Source organism: Octodon degus, unplaced genomic scaffold, assembly GCF_000260255.1.
Source record: "Octodon degus isolate 3935 unplaced genomic scaffold, OctDeg1.0 scaffold00064, whole genome shotgun sequence".
NCBI lineage: Eukaryota > Metazoa > Chordata > Mammalia > Rodentia > Octodontidae > Octodon > Octodon degus.
In genome coordinates this window covers 10,728,427-10,752,679 of record NW_004524640.1, presented here as the reverse complement: position 1 = coordinate 10,752,679, position 24,253 = coordinate 10,728,427, and the positions used below count along the sequence as shown (strand labels likewise).

The 24,253-nt window shown below is 54.0% G+C and overlaps 1 protein-coding gene and 1 long non-coding RNA gene across 3 annotated transcripts in view; both read left to right on the top strand.

Annotated features, from left to right (window-relative positions):
- The window catches only part of LOC111817607, a 21,462-nt gene extending 2,021 nt beyond the window's left edge, over positions 1-19,441 (top strand). Inside the window, exon 3 of the long non-coding RNA XR_002821763.1 lies at positions 17,061-19,441. This is a non-coding gene — a long non-coding RNA (uncharacterized LOC111817607). The remainder of the gene's footprint in view (positions 1-17,060) is intronic.
- Cbx6 (chromobox 6) lies at positions 9,287-19,441 on the top strand. Of its 2 annotated transcripts, none has more exons than XM_012515464.2 (5): positions 9,287-9,464; positions 9,616-9,659; positions 9,779-9,844; positions 9,944-10,010; positions 14,093-19,441. In XM_012515464.2, the coding sequence occupies exons 1-5, from the start codon at positions 9,396-9,398 to the stop codon at positions 15,032-15,034; spliced, it is 1,188 nt and encodes a 395-aa protein (XP_012370918.1). In that variant the 5' UTR covers positions 9,287-9,395; the 3' UTR covers positions 15,035-19,441. The 2 variants fall into 2 exon arrangements, with proteins under 2 accessions (XP_012370918.1, XP_012370917.1); XM_012515463.2 differs by having other exon boundaries at positions 9,288-9,464; positions 14,039-19,441.
- Positions 19,442-24,253: the final 4,812 nt, after the last annotated feature.

Here is a 24,253-nt window from a genome sequence, read left to right as displayed (position 1 = left end):
TCTTCTTCTTCTTCTTCTTCTTCTTCTTCTTCTTCTTCTTCTTCTTCTTCTTCTTCTTCTTCTTCTTCTTCTTCTTCTTCTTCTTCTTCCTCTTCCTCTTCCTCTTCCTCTTCTTCTTCTTTTGTTGTTGTTGCCAGGGATTGAACTCAGGACCCTACGCTTGCCAGGCAAGCACTTATATCACTGAGCTATATCCTCAACCCAGAAGCTTCTTTTTGAAGCTGTGTCACAGTGAGAACAGAGAACTTCCTGTTGGTTTTTCATATTAGTGGGCTTTTGATGTTGTTACTCATCCTGAGGAACCCCCTTCCATGTCCTGTGAAAGGAGATGGAGGAGAAAAGGTAAAAGGGATGTAGCCCACAGTTGAAGGTCCTCCTCCAGCCAGGATGGCTGGCCCCAGTGACACTGGTCCCCATCAGGAGTAGGAACAGGCACTGAGGCCAGGCTGCTGGGCACAGCAGGTGGCCAGCAGCCCAGGGCGGCCACAGCCTCCTGCGGTCCTCACACCAGCCACTGCTGCGGCAAGGGTCTTGCTGGACCCCGTGCATGGACTCCAAGGGTGCCCCTGCCTCCCAGCAGCTGTGAGAAGCAGCATCTGGAGAAGCAGCATTCCCCTAAACCACTGAAAAGGAGCAGGGGGAAAAAGTTTCCCTGCAAAACAGGAAGAGCAGGAAAGGACAAGTTTGTACAGAGCTTTGAGATGAAAGGGAACAGACGGGGACTTTGCCATTCTTCTCATCTGTTTCGCATTGTCTGGCAACAGAAGGACGGTTCATGGGGTGCAGGGCCCACAGGAGCCAGCGTCCCTGGATGTCATCAGTAACTGCCCAGCCAGGGCTCCCCCAGCCATGGCCTGGCCCCCACCACTCCTGCTGGCCTTGCTGGGGACCTCCCGCATCCATAGCCAGACCACTACAGTGAGCTGGAGGGGAGTCGCCCCAGCTTGGACTCTTTAGGGACAGCTCTTTCTGTCGCTGTTTGCAACCTACTGTGTCCTGGACACAAGCAGAGAAGGCCAGGCTGCAGCAGATGTGAGAAGCAGCCAGCTCCGGACACTCGGAACCTCACCAGCAAAGCCAAGGCTTTAGCTCTGCACTGTGCTCCCGCTCCGGGCCCCTCTCCTCTTGCAGCAGGTTCCCTCCGGGAGCCTCCTCACAGCACTTGGAGCAAAGCCTAAACTCTCCCAGCTACAAGGTTCTGCGCATGGGGCCCTGCCTCCCTCGCTCAGCCCAGTCTTCCAGGCCAGACTGTCCAGAGGCTCAGCTACAACAAGCGTGTTTCCGCCCCAGGGCCTTTGCACTTGCCGCTCCTTCCATGTGGAGAGATCTTCCCTAGTCTCTGCAGCTGCCTCCTTTGTCTCTGATGCTTCTCATGTCAGCTATGGCCCCTCCAAAGGCCTTCCTGTGCCCTGGCATCTCACCCTGGCACCCCAGCCTCTTCACCACACAATCCGCTCATTCTCTGCACAGCCCACATCCGCCCTCGAAGCTGTCCCCTCGCTGTGTGTGTCCACTGTCAGCTGATCCTGTAAGAGTCTGAGCCTCTCGAGGGCTAGGACTTGGTCTTGTTCTCTGCTGTGTCCCTGGCACCTAGAATTGTGCACAACGCACTGTAGGAGTAAATATGAGTTGCCTAGGAATTGTGCTCTCTGGCTCAGTGGAGGTGACAAGTGACAAGAACCTTGCTATGTTCTTGGAACTCTGCAGAAACATAGTGCAAAGGAAGGCTGGCCGGATCCACCTGGGGGCTCAGAAGTGGCTCCTAACAGCTAGCGCTGTGTTTCAGATGATGCCCTTGGGTGGTCAGGGCTGGCTTTGAGGACCTTGTGAGAGCTGGAGAAAAAGAAAACAGCTTCAGGCAGCTAGGACACGCCAGGCCCTGAGGCAGGTAGCAGCAGAAGCTCCAGGGCAGCCGGAGAAGGCGTGCAGGCTGGGGATGTGGGTAGGGCTCCGTCTCCTCTAGAGACCCAGATGGGCTGCAGAGAGGCTTTTTCCCTGGTGGGGTCTTGGCACCTTCCTTACTGAAGCCTTAAACGCAGGAATGGCCGCATCTGAAACTGTGTTTCCCCACCATCCCTCTGCCAATGCTAGCAATGCCCAATTATGAGCATATTCAGGCATGTTTCCAACCGATTTCACTGCCCTCTTTCTAAAAATAGTCGGCCATGTTTTAGAAGTGCAGAATTTTATAGGCTGATGTTTCGGAAGGTAGACACATGTTTTGATTCCTTGCAACTTGTATCTGTCATCCGAGCGCCTGCCTTTGCTCTTTTGTCCCTAGTTTCCTAGGTCAGATTACATCACTGTGGGTCCCACAGCCTAGAGAGAAATGTTCAGCTCCAGCCTGGTCCTCTCCTCCTCTTCCCTGTGTGAATGGAAATCCAGTAGCCCCCCAGTGACATGGAAAAAAGACCGCCTTTGTTAGATTGTTTTGAGGACTAAGTAAGTTACTATCATATACCAAGCACTTAAAAGAATCCTGAGTCAAAATGAGTGCAGGCTGTTGATACTTTTCATTAATATAATTTCAATTTCTATAATGGGTCTAATATACCTTCAGTGGAAGAAACACCTACAAGTGTCTACCTTTTTTGGTGAGGAGGAGAGGTACCGGAAATTGAACTCAGGACCTTGTGCTTGCCAGGCAGGCACTGTGCCGCTGAGCTACCTCCCCGGCCTGGGAAGTATCTATCTTTTGTGTGTTCGTGTGTGTGTGTGCATTCCTTGGGCTCTCTCACACACACTTGCCCTATCACAAAGCTCCACTGTGCCTGTCCAGGTGCCACAAAAGCTGCCATATCAGGTGTTCTCCTCACGGCAACAGTACCAGATAGAAATGAGTATCTCTAGCTCACATGTGAAGAAAACTGGGGCTCCCAGAGCCTTAGGACAGGCTGGGCTGCATCTGGTCATCTCTCTACGCCCCTTAGTTCCTTGAGAGCATGAATCTCATCTTCACATTGTTTTTCTAGAGCCCACCACAGGGAGGGAGGAGGGAGAGATTCAGCCATAGTTTGCTGGGTCTGAATCACTGAATGTGTCATATGGCCAAAACTACTCACGAGAAATCCTGTCAATGTCCCACACATGCATCCAACAAACATTAACTGAGCACCTACTGTATCGAGGGTGCTAGCAATGGAGATAAAGTGGGAGCCAGTGGGCAAAGTCCCTGCCCTGTGGAGCTTGGCTTCTCATGGGGGAGTCAGGCATTAAACCAATGGTTAACATTAAACCTGGGTGCGATCCCAGGCAGAGGGCTAGGAAGAAAAACAGAGAGAGAGAGAGAGAGAGAGAGAGAGAGAGAGAGAGAGAGAGCCTTTATAAGGAAACTGGAGGAAACATTTCTGAAGAAGAGACATTTGAATGGACTGAGAGCTAAAGGAGCGAGCCACATAGTCATAAGGAGAAAAGGTGGGTCTTCCAGCAGGCGCAGCAGCACATGCCAGGGGCCTGGGGTAGGAACAAGCCTGGAGAGCTCAGCACCCACAAGCTTTATACACACGGTGCTGTCTCCACTTGCACAATGTTGGTTCTCTGCCCAGAGCCCCCTAAGAACCACTCTGCAAACCCAGCAGAAGCAGGGAGTGCTGGGAATTGGTGTCCTTCCCTACCACCCTCCCAGGTGTCCCTGAACAAGCATCCATTTGGTGGGAACAAATACTGAGGAGGAATGCAAGCTCCAGATCCCCTGCCAGACCCACCTCAGAGGGCCCGGACATGCCCTGGCAATGTCGCAGCAACGCAGAATGTCGTCTCCTACTTTTTAAACAATGGAGACAGGTGCCTAGAGCTGATGTCATGTTGGGTTGAACAAGAGTGTGATGCCACCCCCCCCACACCTAACCCATAGGACCTCAAACTGGGCACAGAGCTAAGTCCCATGTCCTGCACGTACCTGAAGGCACTACCTTTTGGCATTAAGAGGGCACAGGTTGCCAGTGGGACAGGAGGAGCTACAACAACTTTTGCTTTTCCGATTCTGCCGCTGTGCGAAGACTCAAGGGCCAGCTGACATTCAAAGCTGAACAATGCTATCCCCCCCCCCCGCCCTCAGCCCTCAGCCCTTCCTGGGCCCAAGTGCAGGCACAGCCATTCAGCAACCCCCACCCAGGTTGTGTGCCCCAGGGGTCACCACGCTCACTCCTTCCTAAGCACAGCCCACACTTACTGGGCACCTAAAAGCACTCACACTAATGACACAGGGGCATTAGCTAGCGCAAGGCATCAAAGTGAGGCCCCCAGAATTTTGCAAGTATCTGTCTTCACTTTCTCAATGCTGGGACAAAATATCTGATAGCCACTGCTTAAAGGAGAAGAGATTTATTTTGGCTCACAGTTCAGTCCAGAGTCCAAGGCAGAAAGGGGGAGGAAAGCTGCTCACATCACTGGGTCAGAAAGCAGAGCAAAAGGAGGCACAGAGAAGGGGGAGAAACCCTTCCAAGCCACACACCAAGGACCTGCCTCCTCCAGCGAGGCCCCACCTCCCCCAACAGATCACGCCTCCTCCAGCCAGGCTCCACCTCTTACCAGCACTTTCTGCTCTGGACCTTCTGAGCATTAATCCACTGATGAGTACAATCATCCTTTAAAAGCCAAACCTCTAAACACATGAGACTTTTAAGGGGCATTCTAGAAGATTTTTTTTTTTTTTCTTTTTGTGGAGCTGGGGATTGAACTCAGGCCCTTGCACTTACCAGGCAAGCACTTATTCAACTGAGCTATCTCCCTGGCCCCCTTAGGGGGCATTCTAGATCTAAACTATAACAATGCCACTCGGGGAAAAAAGCGTCTCTCAGCTTTAAACATAAGCTGTAGAGACTGGGCGTGGTGGTGCTTGCCTATAATTCCAGCTCTTGGGAGGCTGTAAACAGATGGATCACTATGAGTCCGATCTTATAGTGAGAACCTGAACACCCTGTAGACCCTTCCCTAAAAAATACAAAAAATGAAAAAAGAATAAATAAATAAACAAACAAACATGATCTCTGTCCTGGATAGGACCCACTTTTGTGGGTAACTTACTGTGATAGCCTTGAGTCCCCTTGTCCTTCTTCCTATGGAGTAGCAGGGTAGAGTCTGTTCCTCCTCTTGAACTCAGGCCGGCCTTATGGGTTAGTTTTCTAGTGCGAGGTAATAAGCCCACCAACTTAGAGGCTTGAAGCAAGACCTGTTCATTACTTCAGTGCCAGTAGGGCAGGAGTCTGGGGACAGCTTACGAGAGTCTTCTCAGGTTCCCCAGGTTTCAAGCAAAGTGTCAGCCAGGATGTATTCTCCTCTGAAAGCTCAGGCCCTGCTCCAAGTGTGTACGTTGCTGATGAATTAAGACCTTGGCGTTGTAGGGTAGGCTCCTGCAAGGCCTGCCATTGTTGCCACGCGGTCTTCACAGCAGGGCTGTTGACCTCTTCAAGGCTGGTAAGCGAGCAGTTCTGCTGCTCTGAATCTCTCACCTGGAAAAATACCTAGCCCCTCTCCAAAAGCTCCTCTAACTAGGGTAGACCAAGGTGAATGCCTTTTTGAGCAATTCACAGACAACCAACAAGGACTCTTAATTCTGTCCACAAAGCCACGTTATACTCCTATCTCAGCTAAGCATGGAGGTAAAATCCTAGCACCTTCCTAACCTTCACCCACCCTGGAGGGAGGGGATCACACAGACCAGACAAGGCCGAGGAACCCTGGGAACCTTGAATTCATTCACCTCCCCATACGTCATGACTTGCTTGGCCAATAGGATGTGTTGGGAGCTGTGCCCCATAACTTCAAAAGCCGGACCTTAGGAGACCTTGTGATGTTTCCACCTTGTGTAGCTCTGAGCTGCACTATGAAATGACAAGAGGGTCAGCCAGCAGCCAGCCCTAAGACCCCAGACACAGATCAACATTTGACCTTATCTCTGATATGGCTGCCTAAGTGACCCTCAACAAACAGGAAAGAGAAGTGGTCTGCTGAGCGCAGCCTACCCAGTGATCAGGAGAGACAATAAATCCTTGGGTTTTAAACAGCTGCATTCTGTGCTTCCTGCCACACTCTTGCTCCCTAGCAAACGCTGACTGGGTTGCCTCTCTGGGCGGATCAATGTTTCCCTCATCGTGTTGGACCCCATGTGAGAGCTACAGGTGGGTGGAGGTGAAGAGGACTTTGTTACATATAGAGATGACCTCTAGGGGTTCCAAGTCATGGGATGGGCTTCCGGGGGAGCCATAAACCACTCAAAACCTTCCAGTGAACTGGGATTTAATAAGAGTCATTGATTGAAAAATGTAAACTATAAAAAGTCACCAGTCCACCCCACCATGTTGAAGCTGGGAAGGGAAGACTAAGGAAGGGAAAAAGGAATTTCACAATGTCACCCCACTGCCAAAAGAGAAGGGACAAAACCCCTCACATCCACAGCCCCTGTCATCTTATCTTGAGACTCAGCTGAGTCCCTGCAGGCTCCATTACCTGGGACAAAGTCCGAGCTCAACCAGCACTGAAGGTCCTGCCCATCTTTCAGTGCCGTCCCTTGCTATGTCCCTCAACCCAAGCCTCAGCAAGTGACTTGTTAATCCCCAAAGCACGGACGCATTGGAGCTTCGAGGCACTGACCTACACTGCCCCTCTCCCCCAGATGCCCTTCAGCTCTTTGGGGACAGGCAAATGCCAGACCCGAACCCAAGAAGGCCTCCTGGCCTCTGCTCCCCAGGCTTGTGCATCCTGAATAATTCCCTCAAAATGCCCACAACCTAATCTCTAGAACCTGCAAATATGACTCAGCATGTATCATATGTACTACCTACAGAAAGGGATTCTGCAGGTGTAATTGTGTTAGGAGTGTGGTACAGGGGAGATCATCTTCAGTGAACTCGGGAGACCCACTGTCTTCTCCAGGTCAGTGGAAGGCGAGGTGGTGGTGGAAGCCCAGGTCATAGGGTCGTAGCCAGGCACCAGGGAACAGCAGCAGCTTCTAGAAGCTGCACAAAGCAAGAGCAGACTTTCCTAGAGCCTCAAAAAGAAACCAGATGGACAGTAGCTCAGCTCAGCTCAGTGACGCTGACTTGGGCCCTGTAACTACCATAAGATAATAAACTGAGTCTTCTCGAGCCACTAAGTTTGTGGACGTTTGTTACAGCAGCAAGAGGAAACTTCCACACCGTCCTGGTACCAGTCGTAGGGTGCAGCAGAGCCCTTGCTCACCAGAGAGAGTTCTCTCCCACTCCGTCCCCTCTCAGGCTCTTTCCCCTCTCCCCTCCTTCTCCCCTTCACCTCCTCCTGCACCCCTCCTCCCAGCCTTGGGGCTTCTTTGCTGCCTGATGGCCTAACCCAAAAGTGGATTAATGCACACACAATTCCTTTTGTTGCCTTCTCTCCCTGTCTACACACACACACACACACACACACACACACACACACACACACACCCTCATCCGCACAACACGTCTGTCCTCCTCCAGGAGGGCAGCTCTGCTCTGCTACCAAGCTAACCTCAACTCCCCAGCTAATAGCTATTTCTCAGAAATTTTAAAGGGGTGTCTGTCAAGATCACATGTACTTGGACACATCTGCAGGGACACAGAACTGAAACTTGATGTAGTTAATTTAAAATTGCAAGAGTGGGCGTTGTACCAGGTGATGGTGCAGACCTGGAATCCCAGCACTTGGGAGGCTGAGGCAGGAGGACTGCAGTGACTTTGAGGTCTGGGCTGTAAGACCTCAAGGCTAGCTCAAGGCCAGCCTGTACTACATAGTGAGACCCTGTCTCCCCCCAAAACAAATGGGTGCGCAGCCCAAAAATGTAAAAATCCATTCTTCTGCATAAACAAGTGATGGACAAAAAGAATCCTAGTCCTTATACATTCAGTCCCAATCCTGTGTGCCCCATCACAACCTTCCAAGGTCACAGAAATTTGGTGAAATCTGGGGTCAATGATGCCCGTACTGGAAGATGCCCAATGCCTATCATTAGGGTGCAGAGAGGATTTCAAGACAGTGTGGCTAGTATGATTCTATTTTGTTTTCAAAATTAACTATATGTGCTCTGCACACATACCATGCATATATGTGTGCATGTTCACACATAGGTGTATGTATATAGATGTTGAGCAGGGACTAGAAGATTCTAGAAGGTGTTAACAAAGGTTTCATGGAGGTTTTGGACAGTAGAGCTTTTGTGGTTTGGTTTCCTTTTCTTTGGGTTTTTGAGACAGGCGCCCCATAAGAGGTCCAGGATGACCTCAAGTGTATTGTGTAGCCCAGGCGAGGTGATCAGCCTGCTTCGGTGCTGTTTTTGTTTTTCTTACAATGTTTTTTAAAGATTTGTTTTGCAAAGAACAAGACTGGTAGCATAACAGAAAATAAAGTTTAAATTATTTTCAAATCAAAGGCCCGGAAGGGTTCCCGTGGCAAGGCAGCTCGGCCCTAGCAGCTCCTCCCAGGTCTGCCCAGCGCAATGGCGGAGCCATCAGAAGAGCGCGCGAGCCGCGGCTGCCGACCAGAGACGTGGCAAGGGGCCTGAGAACCAGAACACACACACATGACCACGAGGGAGTTTCTGCCGAGTGACCCACGGATGACCCGCTTGGACCCAGTCTGGGTGCGGGGCGTTGTCGTGTCCGCGGCCTCTCCCACAACCCTCGCTGCTGAAGGGTCCTGCACTCGGTGGCTGCGGTGGCTGGGCCCCTGGAGGCGAGGCAGGTGCCGCCGGGACCGCGGCCAGAGCCGGGACGCCCAGGCTCACCTCGGCCTCCCTGGCCAGATTCACTGCACCCACCCCCTTTCCTGCGGTGGCGTTTTTGTTTTAATTCATCTGAACTGGTTACAAAACCATACTCCCACGAATACATAAATAATGGATAAGGGTGTGTGGGGGGTGATGTCTTAAAGAAATTCCCGCAAGGCCTGGCAAGGCAACAGCAAATGCGTTTCTGCTGTATCATATTTAACTGTTTGCAAACTTCCACTGGAGGATGCGCAAGACCGCAGGCTCGGGCTCCATCGCACTTCCTCGTCTGGGCCTGGCAAGACTTGCATGGAGGTTACAAGGAGGGGAGACGGTGGCAACGACAGGGGAGCAGATGATGGGGAGCAGTGTAAGACTGCACTGCGCCTCATCCGGTCTGGCGCAAGCCAATCCTCGGTCCACGCGTCTCCAGTCCTGGTCTCCACTACCAAGCAAGGCCCCTTTAAGAGCCAGTGCGCGCCCCGCCCAGTCAGCGCTCACTTTCCCTAGCAACCGCCCCGGGGGAGGAGGAGGTCCTGGCAACGGTGCGCTGTCCGGGCTGGTCACGTGACGGCCGCCGCTGGAACGCGAGCGCGCGCCCCGCCGGGGCCTGTGCGCTGCGCGCGTGCGCGAGCGGTACAGCACCAGCCGCGGGAGCAAGGAGTATTATGGGCTGTGGGTGCCGCTGAGCAAGATGGAGCTGTCTGCAGTGGGCGAGCGGGTCTTCGCGGCCGAATCCATCATCAAGCGGCGGATCCGCAAGGTGAGCCTCCGCCTGGGGCTGTTGTCAGGTCCGCAGGACCTTGGGGAGAGGCGGTCCCGCTAGCCGGTTCCCTCGACAGCCCCGGTGCCGCCGCCAGCGAGCGCCCCGCATCTTCCCCGCCCCCACCCCCTTTTTCCTTTCTGTTTTTCAGGGACGTATCGAGTACCTGGTGAAATGGAAAGGGTGGGCGATCAAGTGAGTGTCGCGGGGCGCAGGGCCGTGGGGGAGGGGCGGCAGCGGCCCCGGGCCGTGGGGCGGGGGCGCGCGTGGGCTCCCGGGTTTTTACGTGGTTTTGTGCATGCGTGGCCCTGCAGGTACAGCACTTGGGAGCCCGAGGAGAACATCCTGGACTCGCGGCTCATCGCCGCCTTCGAGCAGAAGTGAGTCGGGCCAGCTGGCAGGGCGCGGGAGCCCGGAGGGCCGTGCGGGCCGGGGCCGGGAAGGGGCTCCCTCTAACCTCTGGTGTTTCTCGGCCGCAGGGAGAGGGAGCGTGAGTTGTATGGACCCAAGAAGAGGGGACCCAAACCCAAAACTTTCCTCCTGAAGGTAACCTGGCGCGGCACCAGCAGCCCCCTCTCGGGCCCCCAGCCCTGCGCAGCGCGGGGCCTGGAAGGGAGGGACAGCTCCCGGCCGCCAGGCGGGCGGGCTTTCAGGGGCCCCACTGGGCAGGGGGTGGTAAGGAGCCCCCGGGCAGCCCCCGGCATCAGGCCGCGTCAGACTCAGCACCCCGGCCTGGCAGTGGGTATAATCCTGTGGAGAAAGCCAGGCTTCGGAGGGCGCGGGGCTCCGGGACGGAGTGGGGAGGCTTGGGGAGGATGCCCACAGGAGCGGGTGGCAGGGGGCTGTTTTTACCCGGAGCTCCCTAGCCTGCCCCGGCCTCAAGCGCTGGGGCTGTGCCGAGCGTGAGGAGCGCGCTGGGAGAGGCGCTCGGGAGATCACCTGCTCCTAACCCCGGCTTCCTGCTTGCCTGTCTCGGGGTTTAGCCTGCACCCCTCTCTCCCTCACCCCGGGCTCAGTTTAATTTAGACTTTAAATCACTGCAACCTGAGTTCATCAGTCAGCCTTGGCTGCAGACTCCAGGACCCTGAGCCTCAGTTTCTCCCCAGTCCTCGTCGGACTCGGAGGTTTAGTGAGGATGGGGTAGAGAAGGTGCAGCTCGTTTACATTGGCAGGGGAGGGGAGAACTCCAGAGGAAGCCATCTTAGGCTCTTGGGGACGTTAGTGGGAATTACAGCGTCTGGGAAAAGCAGAACAAGATGACAGACAAGGCCGAAGGTGGGACTCACTGGGCCATCTCAGCCTCTCTGTAGGGCAGAAGGTGTGGCCAGGCCCTCCCCACCCAGCAGCTGGCGATTCTGTGTTTATTCCCCACCCAATCGGGAGGGCTTTCTTGGGAGAAGACACTGCAGCATGCAGAATCTTTAAATCTCCAGTTTTTCCAAAATGCTGAAAGTCCATCCAGGGTGTAGGGTGGGCCTGTCCTGCCGGCTGTGCCTCCTCCCCCAGCCATAGAACCATTTGTGTAGGGTTTGCTTTGGACTTAATGCAGAAGTGGAAAAAATGTTGCTTTCCAGAATTCCATATTTCTGCATCCCCCGCCCCCAGCCACTGCACATTTTAGGGGATCCGCGGAGCTACCTTAACTCTGTTGCTTCGAGGCAGGAGGGATGGGGCGGAGCAGCTGGAAGGCTGTGACAGCCTCTTAGCGCATCTGGAGTGCCCTCTAGCGGCAATGCGAGCGATATTCAGGAGCCTAAAATCACAAAACACCTTTGATACTTCATTCCTGAGGTGATTTAAGGGTCCATTACAGTACTGAGCCCGCTGCATGGATCCTTTAATTCTCAAAACTTCTCCTTTGAAGTGAGGAGTGTTAGCCTGTTTCACAGATGAAACAATTGAGGCCCAGCGACATGTGGTAATGCACACCTGTAACCCCAGCACTTGAGAGGCTGAGGCATGAGGATTCCTGTGAGTTTGAGGCTACCTAAATAATGAGACCCTATCTTGAAAAAGGAGAAAGGAAGAAAATCAAGGCCCACAGAGATGTCATAATTTCCCCAAGGCCCTGCCACCCAGCTTCCAGGCTTCATCTTTTTCTAACCCTTGGTCTCAAGGAGCACATGTCAAGTTAAGGGGCAAAGGTGAGGACACAGGCAAGGAATGTGGAGAGGGAGGGGCAAGGGGCTTGGAGGCTGCAGGAGCAGCAGTACCTTGATCTAGACCTTGAAAAACAGGTAGTTGGTATTTGCAAGGGATGGAGGAGACAGCTTGGGCTGAACCGTTGTCACCACCGTTGGAAAGTGTGACGGTGTCGGCAGGTTACACCCAGGCAGTGCTTTCTCTGGGAACCAGAGAGAGTGTAGGAGCCTGTAAGATCAATCCCATCATTCCCGTTCCACAGGGGGAAAGGCCAGAGAGGTTCAGTAACTTGCCAGTGGTCACAGTCACTGACCCTTCAAGTTGTGTGCAGTGCACAGCTGTTCTCGCGGCCCTGCCTGTCACCCAGGCAGGGTGCTGCAATGAACACATTAACTGCGATTCTCTTTAACTCACCAGACAAATCCAGGTCCTGCTTTCCGTGAATTCTCAAACCCAGGAAGAAGGGTGGCTCTTGCGTATTATAAAAATGATAGTGAGAAATCATAAAAAGAAGCAATATTTCTCGTAGCAAGTTTGGAAAGGACACACTGGAAAGGGAGAGTTCTCATAGGCCCAGCCCCTGGCACTCACCAGGTGTGAACTGAGTATTTGATCTCCAGGCAGGTGCCAAGCAGGTGCCACCTGCCATCGGATTGTCATAGATGTGCTGTGGGAGGTTCTGCTATGAGTGCAGTGAGGGAAAGTGAGGTCCAGGGGGTCATCCTGTATCTCCGTTTGTCTACATTCTGCCATCCCTAGGGACCATCTGTCACCACTGGATGCTTGTGGAACCTAGTTAGAGACAGTGCAGAGGGAGTAACACCAACCCCGCGGATCAGAAAGAAGGGATCCCCCAAGTGCCCCTGGAAATGTACCTTCAATAAGACCCTGCCTGCCAAACCTCAGCTTTCCCCTGCCTTTGTCTAGGAAGCAAAGTGAGGGGCTCAGCCCTGAGGGAGCAGTAGGAACCCTGGGCCCCGCCCCTGTGTGCTGCCACCTGGTGGCCAGAGAATTGTAACCCAAGGAGCCCCAGGTGGCGCCAGGCTGGGCCTAGAGACTGGCATTAAAATGTTTTGCCTGAGGGAGTGAGGTCCATATTCTAAAAGAGTGTCCCCACTGGGTCGGGAAGTCAGCAAACATGGTTTTGGATTGTCAGATGTGGCCTAGCTTCGTCAGAGAGTCTGCATGCTGTCCCCCAGATACCTGTTAAGTACCTAGCTCTGTGACTCCCCTGCAAACCATGTCAGGATACTCACAGACTGTGGGAATGTGTCTTTCCTCGGTCCCCCAATCTAAATCAAAGCTGTCACCCCCTACCTAGAGCGAGGGCATCCGTAAACCTGAGTCCCCAGCAATGGCCTCAGCCCTCTTGCTGGCTCTGTCCTCATATCCATGAGGCTTGGTCCATGGGCTTCCTCCCTCTGCCTCCACCTCATGTGCCTTCACAGGCCTCGGGAACTGCCAGAATGCCATCTATCTAGGCCTTGGCCCACATTGGCATCTCACCCTCGCCTGGAGTCTGTGCCCTGGCTGTGCCTCCTATTGTACCAAGACATTCTGCATTCTCCACGAGAGACCACAGCTCCTTGTGGGAGGCTATGTCTAAGCAGAGGACAGCTTATTTGACCCTGATGTTCTCTCTCCATATGGGGACCTCTGACACAGCATGTTGGGATCTAGCATCTTTTGAGGGTCCTGCCATACCCAGGGTCGCCCATGAGGAAGCAGGTGAGCTGTGCAGAGCCCTGGGAGTCCCTAGCCCAGGAAAACCTGGGACCATTGGCCAGGCTGCCCACTGCCGTCCAGGCATAGAGATGAGGAGTGGTTGCCCACTCACAGGCCAGCTTGGGTTCCAGCTCAGGCTTTGGAATCTATTTGCCACCACTCTTCGTGAGCCAGGTCCAGGCCACAGGTGACACAGATCCAGGAGGGCACACACAGGTGCTGGGAGCCTGGAGAGGAGGCTGAGGATCACTGAGAGTCAGGTTGGAGCTGGAAGTCAGCCAAGACACAGGCAGAGAGATGGCATCGGGGACAGGCAGGGCTGGGACCCACCCTCTTCTGTCACCAAGAATAAAAATAGAATTGGTTCCTAGAGGTGCCCCAGGCTGGCCTGAGTTCCTTACCAGAGGAGCTGAGTGAGGGCTGCTCCAGGATGTCGAGGCTTGATGGCTGACCCTGGGCAGGCCCAGGGCCAGTAGGGTTGTGTCCCCAGGGCTCACAGTTCTCTGGCTGTGGTAGAAAAGGACAGCCTTGGACTTGGGCCCAGCCCCACCCTAGGCACGTTTTTGCATCACGTTTTTTGCTGGTTTCCTCTTTTAAGTTGGGGTCATCGGTACTGCTGTCGGCTTCCTGGATCTTAAAGAGAGCCCTAGGGCAGGGTAAGGGGGAGCAGGAAGCCCTGAGTCCCACCCACGCCCCTCTGCCCGCAGGCCCGGGCCCAGGCAGAGGCCCTCCGCATCAGTGATGTGCATTTCTCTGTCAAGCCAAGCGCCAGCGCCTCCTCGCCCAAGCTGCACTCCAGCGCCGCCGTGCACAGGCTCAAGAAAGACATCCGCCGCTGCCACCGCATGTCCCGCCGCCCCCTGCCTCGTCCGGACCCCCAGGGAGGCAGTCCCGGCCTTCGCCCGCCCATCTCGCCCTTCTCCGAGACGGTTCGCATCATCAATCGCAAGGTGAAGCCTCGGGAGCCCAAGCGGAACCGCATCATCCTCAACCTGAAGGTGATAGACAAGGGCGCGGGGGCGGGGGGCACCGGGCAGGGCGCGGGGGCGCTCGCCCGCCCCAAGGTCCCCTCGCGGAACCGCGTCATTGGCAAGAGCAAGAAATTCAGCGAGAGCATCCTGCGCACGCAGATCCGCCACATGAAGTTCGGCCCCTTTGCGCTCTACAAGCCCCCGCCTGCCCCGCTGTCGCCCCCACCCGCCGGCAAGGCTGACCTTGCTGCTTCCGCGAGCTCCGGGATGCTCCTGGCCAAGCCCGCAGCCACCTACGACGCCCATAGCTCCAGCTCCTCGGGCTGCCCCTCCCCCACACCGCAGTCCTCTGACCCCGACGACACGCCCCCCAAGCTGCTCCCGGAGACCACGAGCCCCTCCGCCCCTGAGTGGCGCGAGCCCGAGGTGCTCGACCTGTCCATCCCTCCCGAATCCGCAGCCACCAGCAAGCGGGCGCTGCCCGAGGTCACCCCTACTGCCGGCCAGGCACTTCCCACGGCCCCGGAGCCCACCAGTGCCTCTTCTGAGCCCGAGGCAGGGGACTGGCGCCCAGAGATGTCCCCTTGCTCCAATGTGGTCGTCACCGATGTCACCAGCAACCTCCTGACGGTCACTATCAAGGAATTCTGCAACCCTGAGGATTTTGAGAAGGTGGCTGCTGGGGTAGCAGGTGCTGTAGGGGGCATGGGTAGCAGCGGGCTGAGCAAGTGAGAGGCTCCCACAGGAGGGGGTTGTGGGGGGCCTCCTGTCTGAAGTCCACTTGTGCTCCCACCCTGCCTCTGCGCTTAGACCTGCCTGCCTGTGCTTTGCTTGCCTCAAATGGCTTGGTGCTGACCCAGGGATGGGATGGGCAGTTGGCCCCCGAGAAGGCCAGGAGGCGGGACGGTCCTGGACTGGGTTAGGGCTGGGCACTGAGAAAGGCTCTCTCCTGTGACTTGGCAACGTCCCTGCCCATGCACAGTGGGGCTTGCTGCGTGCTTTCTGGGGAGCCCCGGACTTGGGGTTCACCTGGCCCATCCACATCCCACCCCATCGTCTCTCCTAGCTTGCTTCTTGCTCTCGTGTACAGCGTCTGATCTCGGTGCTAACCTGGCAGCTGAGGGGCCCTTAGGAGACACCACCTAGGGTGGGCACAGCCCCTTTCCTCCTGCCCATCTGGCATAGCCCCAGAGGGAAGGATGAGGCCAGGTGGACACCCCTGCACACCGGTGAGCTTAGCAGCCACTTCTGGACCAGGCCTATGCAGGCCCCTGGTGCCCACCCCTGCCTTTCTGAACCCAGAAAGCGCCCTGCCACCACCTATGGGCATTTAAAGGGCCCTGCAGTTCTGGACCAAAGGTGCTGCGGGCACCTGCAGTAGAGATGCCAGCTGTGCGTGTGTGTCTGCACTGGGCAAGTGTGTATGTGGGTCTGTGTGTGCACTGGGTGTTGGGTGCCAGCCTTTTCTGGTGGCACCTTTACACCTCCTCGGAACAGGGTCCTAAAGGCCTGGCCCAGGCATACCTTGGCAGGGCTGGGTCTGGGCAGTTTGCTGTGGGAACTCCAGGGAGCCCTGGGTCTCCAGTGAGCCCTCGCCCTTCTCTGGAGGTGGTCAGCCTGGCTAGTTGGGCCTGATCTACAGTCCTGGCATGGTGGGGATTGTGGCAGAGCTGGAGTCCACAGCAGCCTCCCTCCACCCAGTGGTCAAGGAGGAAGGAGGAGACCTCGGAGATTTCCCAGATGCCCCTGGACTTCTCCCATCCCTCCTAGGCTTCTGCCTGCCAAGGCTTTCTCACAGCCCAGCCTGCTCGAAGCCACGGGAGGCCGGGGTGCCCAGGCAGATTCCTTTGTCCTGTGCTGCCTGAGCACCAAGGCCTCCATGCCAGCAGCAGTGACCAAAGCCCCACTTTTAGGTCGGACACTGGGAGTAGGCCAACCAAAGGGAGAAACCATGTGTTCAGAATAGCAAGGGGATCGATCGGCCACTGGGGAGGGTGGAGAGCTGACCTACTCTTGACCACTGCTTGGGACCAAGTTAGGTGTGGGTGGCACGTTCCTGCGTGCGGCTGGAGCTGGTTTCCGGGTGTGTGCAGCTGTGGGCACCTCATTCAGAAGCAGGATGGCAAGAGGCAAGTGAGAAGGGGACCGATCAGATGACCAGCACCTTGGTCCTTAGAGGAGGACACTTTCTTCTGCACCTCCCTGCCAGGGCTGCAGCGTAGCCTCACCCTCTCCACTGCAGGGTATAGAATAGGGGCCCTCTCAGGGTGGAGGGGTGGCATTCCTGGGTCCCCCCTTCCCCACCCTTTGTGTAGGCCCTGTGACTGTCCAAGTGCCAACTGGCTTTTCCCCCAAATAAGGGCTGGTATTTCTCCTCTGTCCTTAGAGGCGATTTCCCCCAACCCCCTTCCCAGGTGCTGTTCACCTGGGTGTCAGTTACAGGTGTTTCCAGAGACCATAGAAATGTGTTTTCCTGAGAGTCTGTGTCATTGGTGACTTTTTTTGTAAAGAAGTTGTGTTTTCAGAGGTGATTTTATGACAGGAAAGTGAAAGAATTAGTTTTGCAAAAAAAAAAAAAAAAAAAAGGGGGGGGGACAAAAAAAAAAGGAATAAAGAAAAAACGATTGTGGGATTCCGAAGGGAGCAGGGCGGGGGGAGAAGGCTATTTAAAGAGAACCTAGTAGCGTAGCATTGCACAGCTGGGGGGCGAGGTGTGGGCAGGCAGGGCCTGGCAGGGCTGCCGGCAGTGTGGACCCAGCCTCTCCTCTTTAGCCCCAGGTGGTTGAGACTTTCGTGCGGACCTGGGCCCAGACTTCCACACCCGTCCTTGTCCTTGGTTGAAGGGAAGGGTGACAGCCTGACCCAAGGGGGCTGACCTGAGGCTGGGGTGCCAGGCAGACAGAGGCCGAGGGCTCGGGGATGAGGGGGTCCGCAGGGTCCTCCCTGGCCTGTGGTTGGTGATTTTCTCCAGGAAGGCTGGTGAGTAGGCAGTTTGGTTTCTTACTGTCCTCCCTTTGCCAGCTTGCTGGCCCTTCTGGTCCCTACCACTGCCACCCCATAGGAGGGCAGCTCCCCCATCACCGCAAAGACTCTGACTTCCCAGAGCTTCCCTGACCAAGAGAGGGATGCAGGCTGCCAAGAGCGGTGGGCCCTGGGAGGCTGCCAGGCATGGGGAGAAGATGCTGCCACCCCACAGCAGCACCCAGGGCACATGTTGCCTGGAGGTGCCTGCACCGTGCGGGCCTGGGTGGGCTCCAGATCCACAGCAAGACAGGCCCCCACCTGTCTCCCAGGAGACGCAACACAGGCCCTTGGCCACATGCTTGCACAGGATCAGCCTCCTGCGGGGGTCCCTCAACCCCTTGCTGCTTTTCCATTTGCCTAATTACCAAGCAGAAGTTGCAATCTGGTTTGCTTTATTTTTGTATGTGAAATAACCCCCAGGCCCCAACCTCCCGCATCCAGTATTTTGTGGGCATTGGTTATCTCTTAGGTGCACCACCCTCCCAACCACACATCCTAGGAAACAGGTGCAGTCAAGTGTCTCTGGGTTGAGTAGGAAAGTAGGGACCAGGCCCTGTCTCAGACCTTGGTCCGTCCTTCCACAAAGCAGGTGTTAAGCGCAGCAAGCCCTTGGCTGAAGCACTGCTGTGTTAAGGACCAGGTTGCTCCAGGCTGCTGGCCCCAGGACTTGAGGCACTCACAGACCCCTTTATTTTCAACCCTGGAAAGGGGTTAAGGTCACAATGAACCTCTTCCTCGCTGTGATTGGGAAGAGGTGACCATCGCTGGAGTCCCCATTCTCTGGGGGAGGTGGGTAGAGTGGGAGAGGTGGCTCCATTTGAGAGGCAGCTAAGCCTATAGCCCACACTGCCCTGGCCTTTGGGGAAGAGCCCTTTAAAAGGTGCAGCCACCCCAGGCCAGTACAAGGCAATGGCAGGCTATAGCGGGAGGGTCAGCCCAGAGGAGGTAGCGCAGTCTGTTCCAGGGGCCTGGGGTGCATCCTGTCTGGGCACTCAAGAATTTGCCTGCTTTTCTTCCCTCTTCTGTGGTTTGGTTTTTGGGGTGTTTTTTGTTTGTTGGGGTTTTTTTTTTTTTGTTTTTTTTTCTCTTTTTGCACTTCGCCCACGCTGGACAGTGGAGCCCTCCTGGTCAGTTCCGCTCCCGGGCTTCCATGCACTAGCCCAAGGCAGCCTCTCTGGGGTTTGTATGGTTTGAGGAATCACTTTTTAAAAGAAAAAAAGTTTAAGGGAGTTTTGCTTTGTTTGCTGTGTTTGCATCTCCACTCAATTCAGAAAGTCCAGGATGCGGGGCTAGAGCCCCAGGAGAGGGCGCTCTGGCCCCTTTCCTGCTAACACCGCGATGCGGAAGTCTAGAGCTGGTTGGGTAGGGGTCCTAGACCCCACCTCCCAGCCTGCGCATCCCCTCAAACCTTGAAGGAGTCAGCCCTCCGCCCACCAGTGAGTGAGCGCCTACTGTATGCAGAGCATCAGCTAGGCTGTGGGGGCTGATGGTCCAGTGGGGGGACCCGCTCCTTAGGGGCCAGGTGGGAGGCACACGCGTCCGCCCGCCCTTGCTTGCTGTTGGGTGCAGGGGAGATGGAGACGACTTTTGTTGGTTTTAATTTAAAAACACAAAGGCCTGAAGAAATAATGTATCTTATAATTTTTTTAATTTTTGAGAAGCTCATTTAATGAATTGTGCACGAATGAATTCTATATATATAAAAATATACGTATATAGCTCTATATTTGGGAAGGGGCACTGTCTCTTTTTCTCGCGCGCATTTTTAAGATGAAGTGTTGTTGCCTTTGTCTGTGGTTCAACCATCCAGCTCCCAGCTGGCTAAACTTTGCCTCCAGTGGTAAAAGATGGGAATGTAGTGGGGTGGCAGAAGGGAAGTGGGGATGGGTCCCCCAGTCCACCCTGCCCCTCCCAGGTGGAGACCGAGGGTTTATTTTGGGTGTGGGTTCGGTTCTCTTGTTTCGTTTCAGTGAATTCTTGGCCAGGGGAGGGCAGGTTTGTGCTGATTACTCTGTCTTGTACGTTTTGTTCTGCTGCTCTTCAATATTGTATGCCAGGAAAGGGGAGTGAAAAGCCTTTTACCCCCCAAATAAATTGTCACATTCCAAAACTACAGTTCAGACCCCAGAGTGGGGTGTGTCTGCCTCATTTCTTCTGCTGTGACTGATCATTAAAAAGTGTCCGGCTCACTGGACCTCCCTTGCCACAAGTGGCAAACCAGCCCCATGTCCCTTCCAAACCCTCTGGCGGGATTTCCTGAGCCAGGGGGACAGGACATGAGAGTGGGTAAAACAGGGACTGCCACTTTCTGCAGCCTTGAGACTCACTAGTAGGCCACGTGTGGCAAGTAGGAGGGAGGCTAAGGCCTCCCTGTGGTTGGAATCACAGCACCCTCAGAGAAGAGGGGCATTGGGGTTGTCACAGGCCAGGAGGGGGCAGAGAGTTGCCAGTGGTACCTCCTTTGGTGTCATGTGTTCCCCTCACAAGCAGCTCTCCACAGCTCTGAAGAAGAGCCCTTCACCTTTATCCCAAGTGCTCCGTGCTCTCCTTGGTGACGTGAAGAGCGTTGTCCCCACCTGCAGCAGTACCTAGGCCTTCTTGCTCTACATTGCCCACACTTGCCTGCTGGTGTGGCGCTTCAGCACCTGCCTCCCCTTGGAGTTCTGCTTCCTCCCAGAAAGCCCTCATTGAGTACTTACTTTCTGGCTGTGCAGATAGGTCAGTGGCATAAGCTCCTGTCTGGCAAGTGCAGGGTCCCAAATTTGATCCCCAGTACTGCAACAACAACAACAACAACAAAAGGAAGATGGCCCACTTACTTTCTAAAAACCCTAAATTTCCAGTGTACCTGCTACACACCCGGTGCTGAGAGCCACAGTCACTTGGCCCATGTCCCTAGCTGTGCAGGAGGAGGCCAAGGTGGAGCAAGGTGCTAGTTCATCTGCTGCTCCCTGGCTACCATGTCACCTTGGCCCATCTACTTGTCCTAACCCTGTGCTTTCAGGAATCCAGAGCACGGCTCCCTCACAAGGCAGGTGCACCCTGAAATCGGTCATGGCTCTCTTACTGTAAGTCCTGTCCCTACTAAGCTGCCAGCAAGGTCTGCTTAATGGGTGAGGGTCAATGAGCATGACCATGGCAACTCTTGGAGAAGCAGAGGCTTTGTGATGAGGACGAGCACAGGCTGAAAGCACGAAGGGCTTAGCATACCCCATCCCATTGGAGAGGAGGCAGGCTGGGGCCAAGGGGTCTGGGTGAGAACAGCGCCCCCAACCCCGTGCTGGGAGCCAAACCCCAGCAAGAACCCAGGTAAGTGCTCTCCTGAGCTACATCCTTGGCCTCAGAACCACTGTTTTGCAAAACTACTTGGTCATTTTTTTGCAAGTGAAACTTTAATGGTTTTTTGGTCTTTGTCAAGCTGTGCCTGGAGTGAAAGGGGAGTCAGAGACACCATCAAAATGTCAAGCCCCCTCCCGGGCCAGAGAGGAGCCTGTGGACTGAGTCTATGCCCTCTTTGTTCCAGCTGCTGGCTTCTGAGAGAAGACATTTCAAAAGACTGTGCAGCCCACAGAGGCCGGGCGCCAGGACACCTGGCCCACAGCAGTGGGTAGCAAAGGAAGTGACAGCAGTGGCCTGGCCTCCATCCTCCATGTGCTCTGAGCGTCTTCGCAGGAAGCTGTGAGCTTAGGACAGTCCTGGGGGATCAGAGGCCATTGGGCATGATTAGAAATGATCCTCACAAAGGATAATGAGGCACAGAGCCCAGCTAAGCAGCAAGCATAGTGGGTGTGGCCAGTGCCCAGGGATGTTTGAAATATTTGGGATTTAGCAACCAATTGCTTTTACAGTTTTCTAGAAAGACCCTCTAGAAACATAGCTGGGTATTAGATGTAGACAAAGGAGCTGATTGAGATGCAGAAAGAGCAGGTATTGGCTTCTTTCTCAGGTAGGGAACTTGGCAAGGAGGTTGCTTCAGGAGAGGGTAAGTTTGATTTGGGACACCTTGGGAGTGAATCAAGCAGAGGGCCTACTGGGATTTCGCACATGGATTCAAGGCTGAGTGCAAGTTCCTGCCCATAGGCACTGCTGGCAAAAGCTGGTAGAGTGTCCCTGGCCATATCCCAGCTCTGGAAGGACAACTGGAGACTTGGGTTCCACTGGGAAATTTCAGGGCCCACTGCCAGCCCAGGCCTCCCACCCTACCTCCCCAATTTCATGGCTTTCATCTCAGTGTGCAGCTGGGTAAAATGAGGCACGTTGCTGGGCAGTAAGCAACCACCTTAGACAGGTGAGGATGCAGGGTCCAGGAGTTTTAGGAGGGGGTAGTTCCTCAAGGTCTGCAGATGGTGGAGTTGGATGGACTCTGTCATGCCTCACAGCATTAGAGACACTAGATAAAATGAGCATCCTTTTAAATACCTGAGTTGGGGCTGGGGAGATGGCTCAGTGGAATAAGTGCTTCCCTGGCAAGCTCAAGGGCCTGAGTTCAATCCCTGGTTCCGCCAAAAATAAATAAATAAATAAATACCCGAGTCATATATATATATATAGACAAAAATCAGAATGGCAAACAGGTACCATGCAAGGTGGGGGATGTAGGGGTTGAAGTGCGGGGAGGGATGAAGTGGCCCTTGCTGATCTTGGGGAACAAGGATTTTACACCTCTGTAGCAATGAGGTAGAGATGAGGGAGGCCCGGGGCCCTTGCCCACAAGATGTTACATGAAAATACCCGAATAAAACTGTCCCCACATCTTCCATGAAAATGCAAACGTGGGCGGGGAGAATCATTGCTTTGCAAAGGGCACTGTCAGCGATGTTGTCTGTCTCTTTTCTGGCTCTGTTGAAATATAAAAAAGAATTCTCTCTTGAGAAATGATAAGTCTAGACCTTCCCTAACACAAGTTGGAAGTGTGAATTTGTGTTTCCCGCATGGTCTCAGAGCTCCTGAAGCTTGAAATTAATAAAAGAAAACATCCTGAGTGGATGGCACCATGGGACATGCGGCAGCAGCAAATACAAGCTCACGGGAGGCCGCTGGCACTCCAGAGCCACCCGGAGGCGCATGATGCGCCCATACTGACACCACAGAATGGAGACGCAAGCCACAAGCCGCAGGAAAATGGCATATATAGGGCTCTGCATCCAGCATACCATTTGCACACGTGCACTGAGGAAAAATGATCGTGTATATGATAGTGCAAACAACAGCAAACCTTGACAACTTTCAAGAAATTGACGCCAGAGTTCATGTACAATTAGGTGAAAAATCAATAGCAAAAAGTAATTCAACAACGTCATCTTGGTGTAAGGACAGACACATGGACCAACGGAATGAAACAGAGAGGCCAGACGTGGACCTTCCCATATACGTGGTCCAATGGCTTTTGCCAAGAATTGCACACGCTGTCTTTAACAAATGGCGTTGAGACAATTGGAAATCTAAATGCAAAAGAACTAAGTTAATATCCTTTCTAAGCACCATATACAGTAGGTCATTCCTCAGGGCCCAAGGGGACTAATTCAACCCCCCTCCCATGTACACCAGCACCCACGGATGTTCAAGCCTCCTGTGTGAAATGGCACAATATTTGCATATAACCCATTACATGCTCCTAAATACTTGAGATCACCTCTAGGTTACTTAGGATGTCTGATACAATGTCAAATACACACGATACTATTATATACTGTGTTGTTTAGAAACTAATCATAAGGGGGACATTTGCACATGTTCAGTACAAATGCTCTTCATCCCTCCCCCTCTCCTTCCCTTTCTTCCTTCCTTTTTTCCTTCCTTCCTTCTTTTCTTGTTCAGTATTTTTGATCAGTGATTGGCTGAATCCGTGGATGTGCAACCTGCAGATATGGAGAGTATGGACGACTATGTGACACTGAATTCAAAATGGGTTAAAGTCCTAAATGGAAGGCCTGAAACTATGCAACTTAGAATAAAATAGAAGCCAAAGGCTCCATGACATTGAATTTGGCAATGATTTCTTAGATGCGACATTGAACCAGTCAGTGCTTCCTAGAGAAACATTGAACGCAAGATATACAAACATATATAAGAATTTATAGGGCTGGGAGATAGCTTGGTGGCATAACTACTTGCTTGGCAAGTGCGAGGTCCCCAGTTCTATTCCTGGTATCGCCTGCCATGCTGGCCTTGGACCCCAGGGGGGCCATGCCAGCCTGGAAGCCAGGTGTGGTGGCACGGGCCTGTAATCCCAGCACTGGGGAGGCTGAGACAAGAGGATCACTACAAGTCTGAGCTGCACAGCAAGACCCTTTATCAAATGAATAAATAAAAAAGAATTTATAAGACTGGCTCACAGTGGCCGCCCACAGAATCTGAGGTGGAAGAGTGCAGAGCGTGTGACTTCACCCTGGAAGTCCAGAGGATCCAGCTGAGGGAGTAGCGTCCCTCAGAACTCCAAATCAGGAGGCCGACGGGTCTGCTGGAAGCCGGAGACGATGTCCTGGCGAAGGTGAAGGCCGGAGCTCCTCCAGACAGATAGAAGCCAGTCTTCCTTCTTTGCCTCCCTGTCACATCATCCTGGCGACAATCCTCCCTAGGGTGGGTCTTCCACAGACAGAACTATGCTGAGCCAGTGTAGTTGGGTGTGTCTCCTGCTAGTTGACACCATCAGTTAACTGTCACAAACACCAAAGGCACAAACAACAAAAACAAAACAGACAAACTGGGCTGCATGGAAATTTTTAAATTTTGCATCCAATTTTGTACCCAAAGCACTCCCCACTGTGAATGGCAACACAGAAGGGGAAAAGATGCTTCCAAATCACACAGCGGATCAGGGATTCATATCCAAAATACAAAGAAAATCTATAAAAGACCACAAGGAAAAAGATAACAGTGACTTCACACATGGCTGAGAACTCTCACTGCTGGGCACGGGCACAGGCT

What these genes read in the sequence shown, in the direction of transcription:
- Cbx6 (XM_012515463.2), top strand. Translation starts at nt 9,396, where the DNA reads ATGGAGCTGTCTGCAGTGGGCGAGCGGGTCTTCGCGGCCGAATCCATC. An exon ending in TGGAAAGGGTGGGCGATCAA is followed by an intron (nt 9,660 to 9,778) that starts GTGAGTGTCGCG and finishes GTGGCCCTGCAG; the next exon opens with GTACAGCACTTGGGAGCCCG. An exon ending in CCAAAACTTTCCTCCTGAAG is followed by an intron (nt 10,011 to 14,038) that starts GTAACCTGGCGC and finishes CTCTGCCCGCAG; the next exon opens with GCCCGGGCCCAGGCAGAGGC.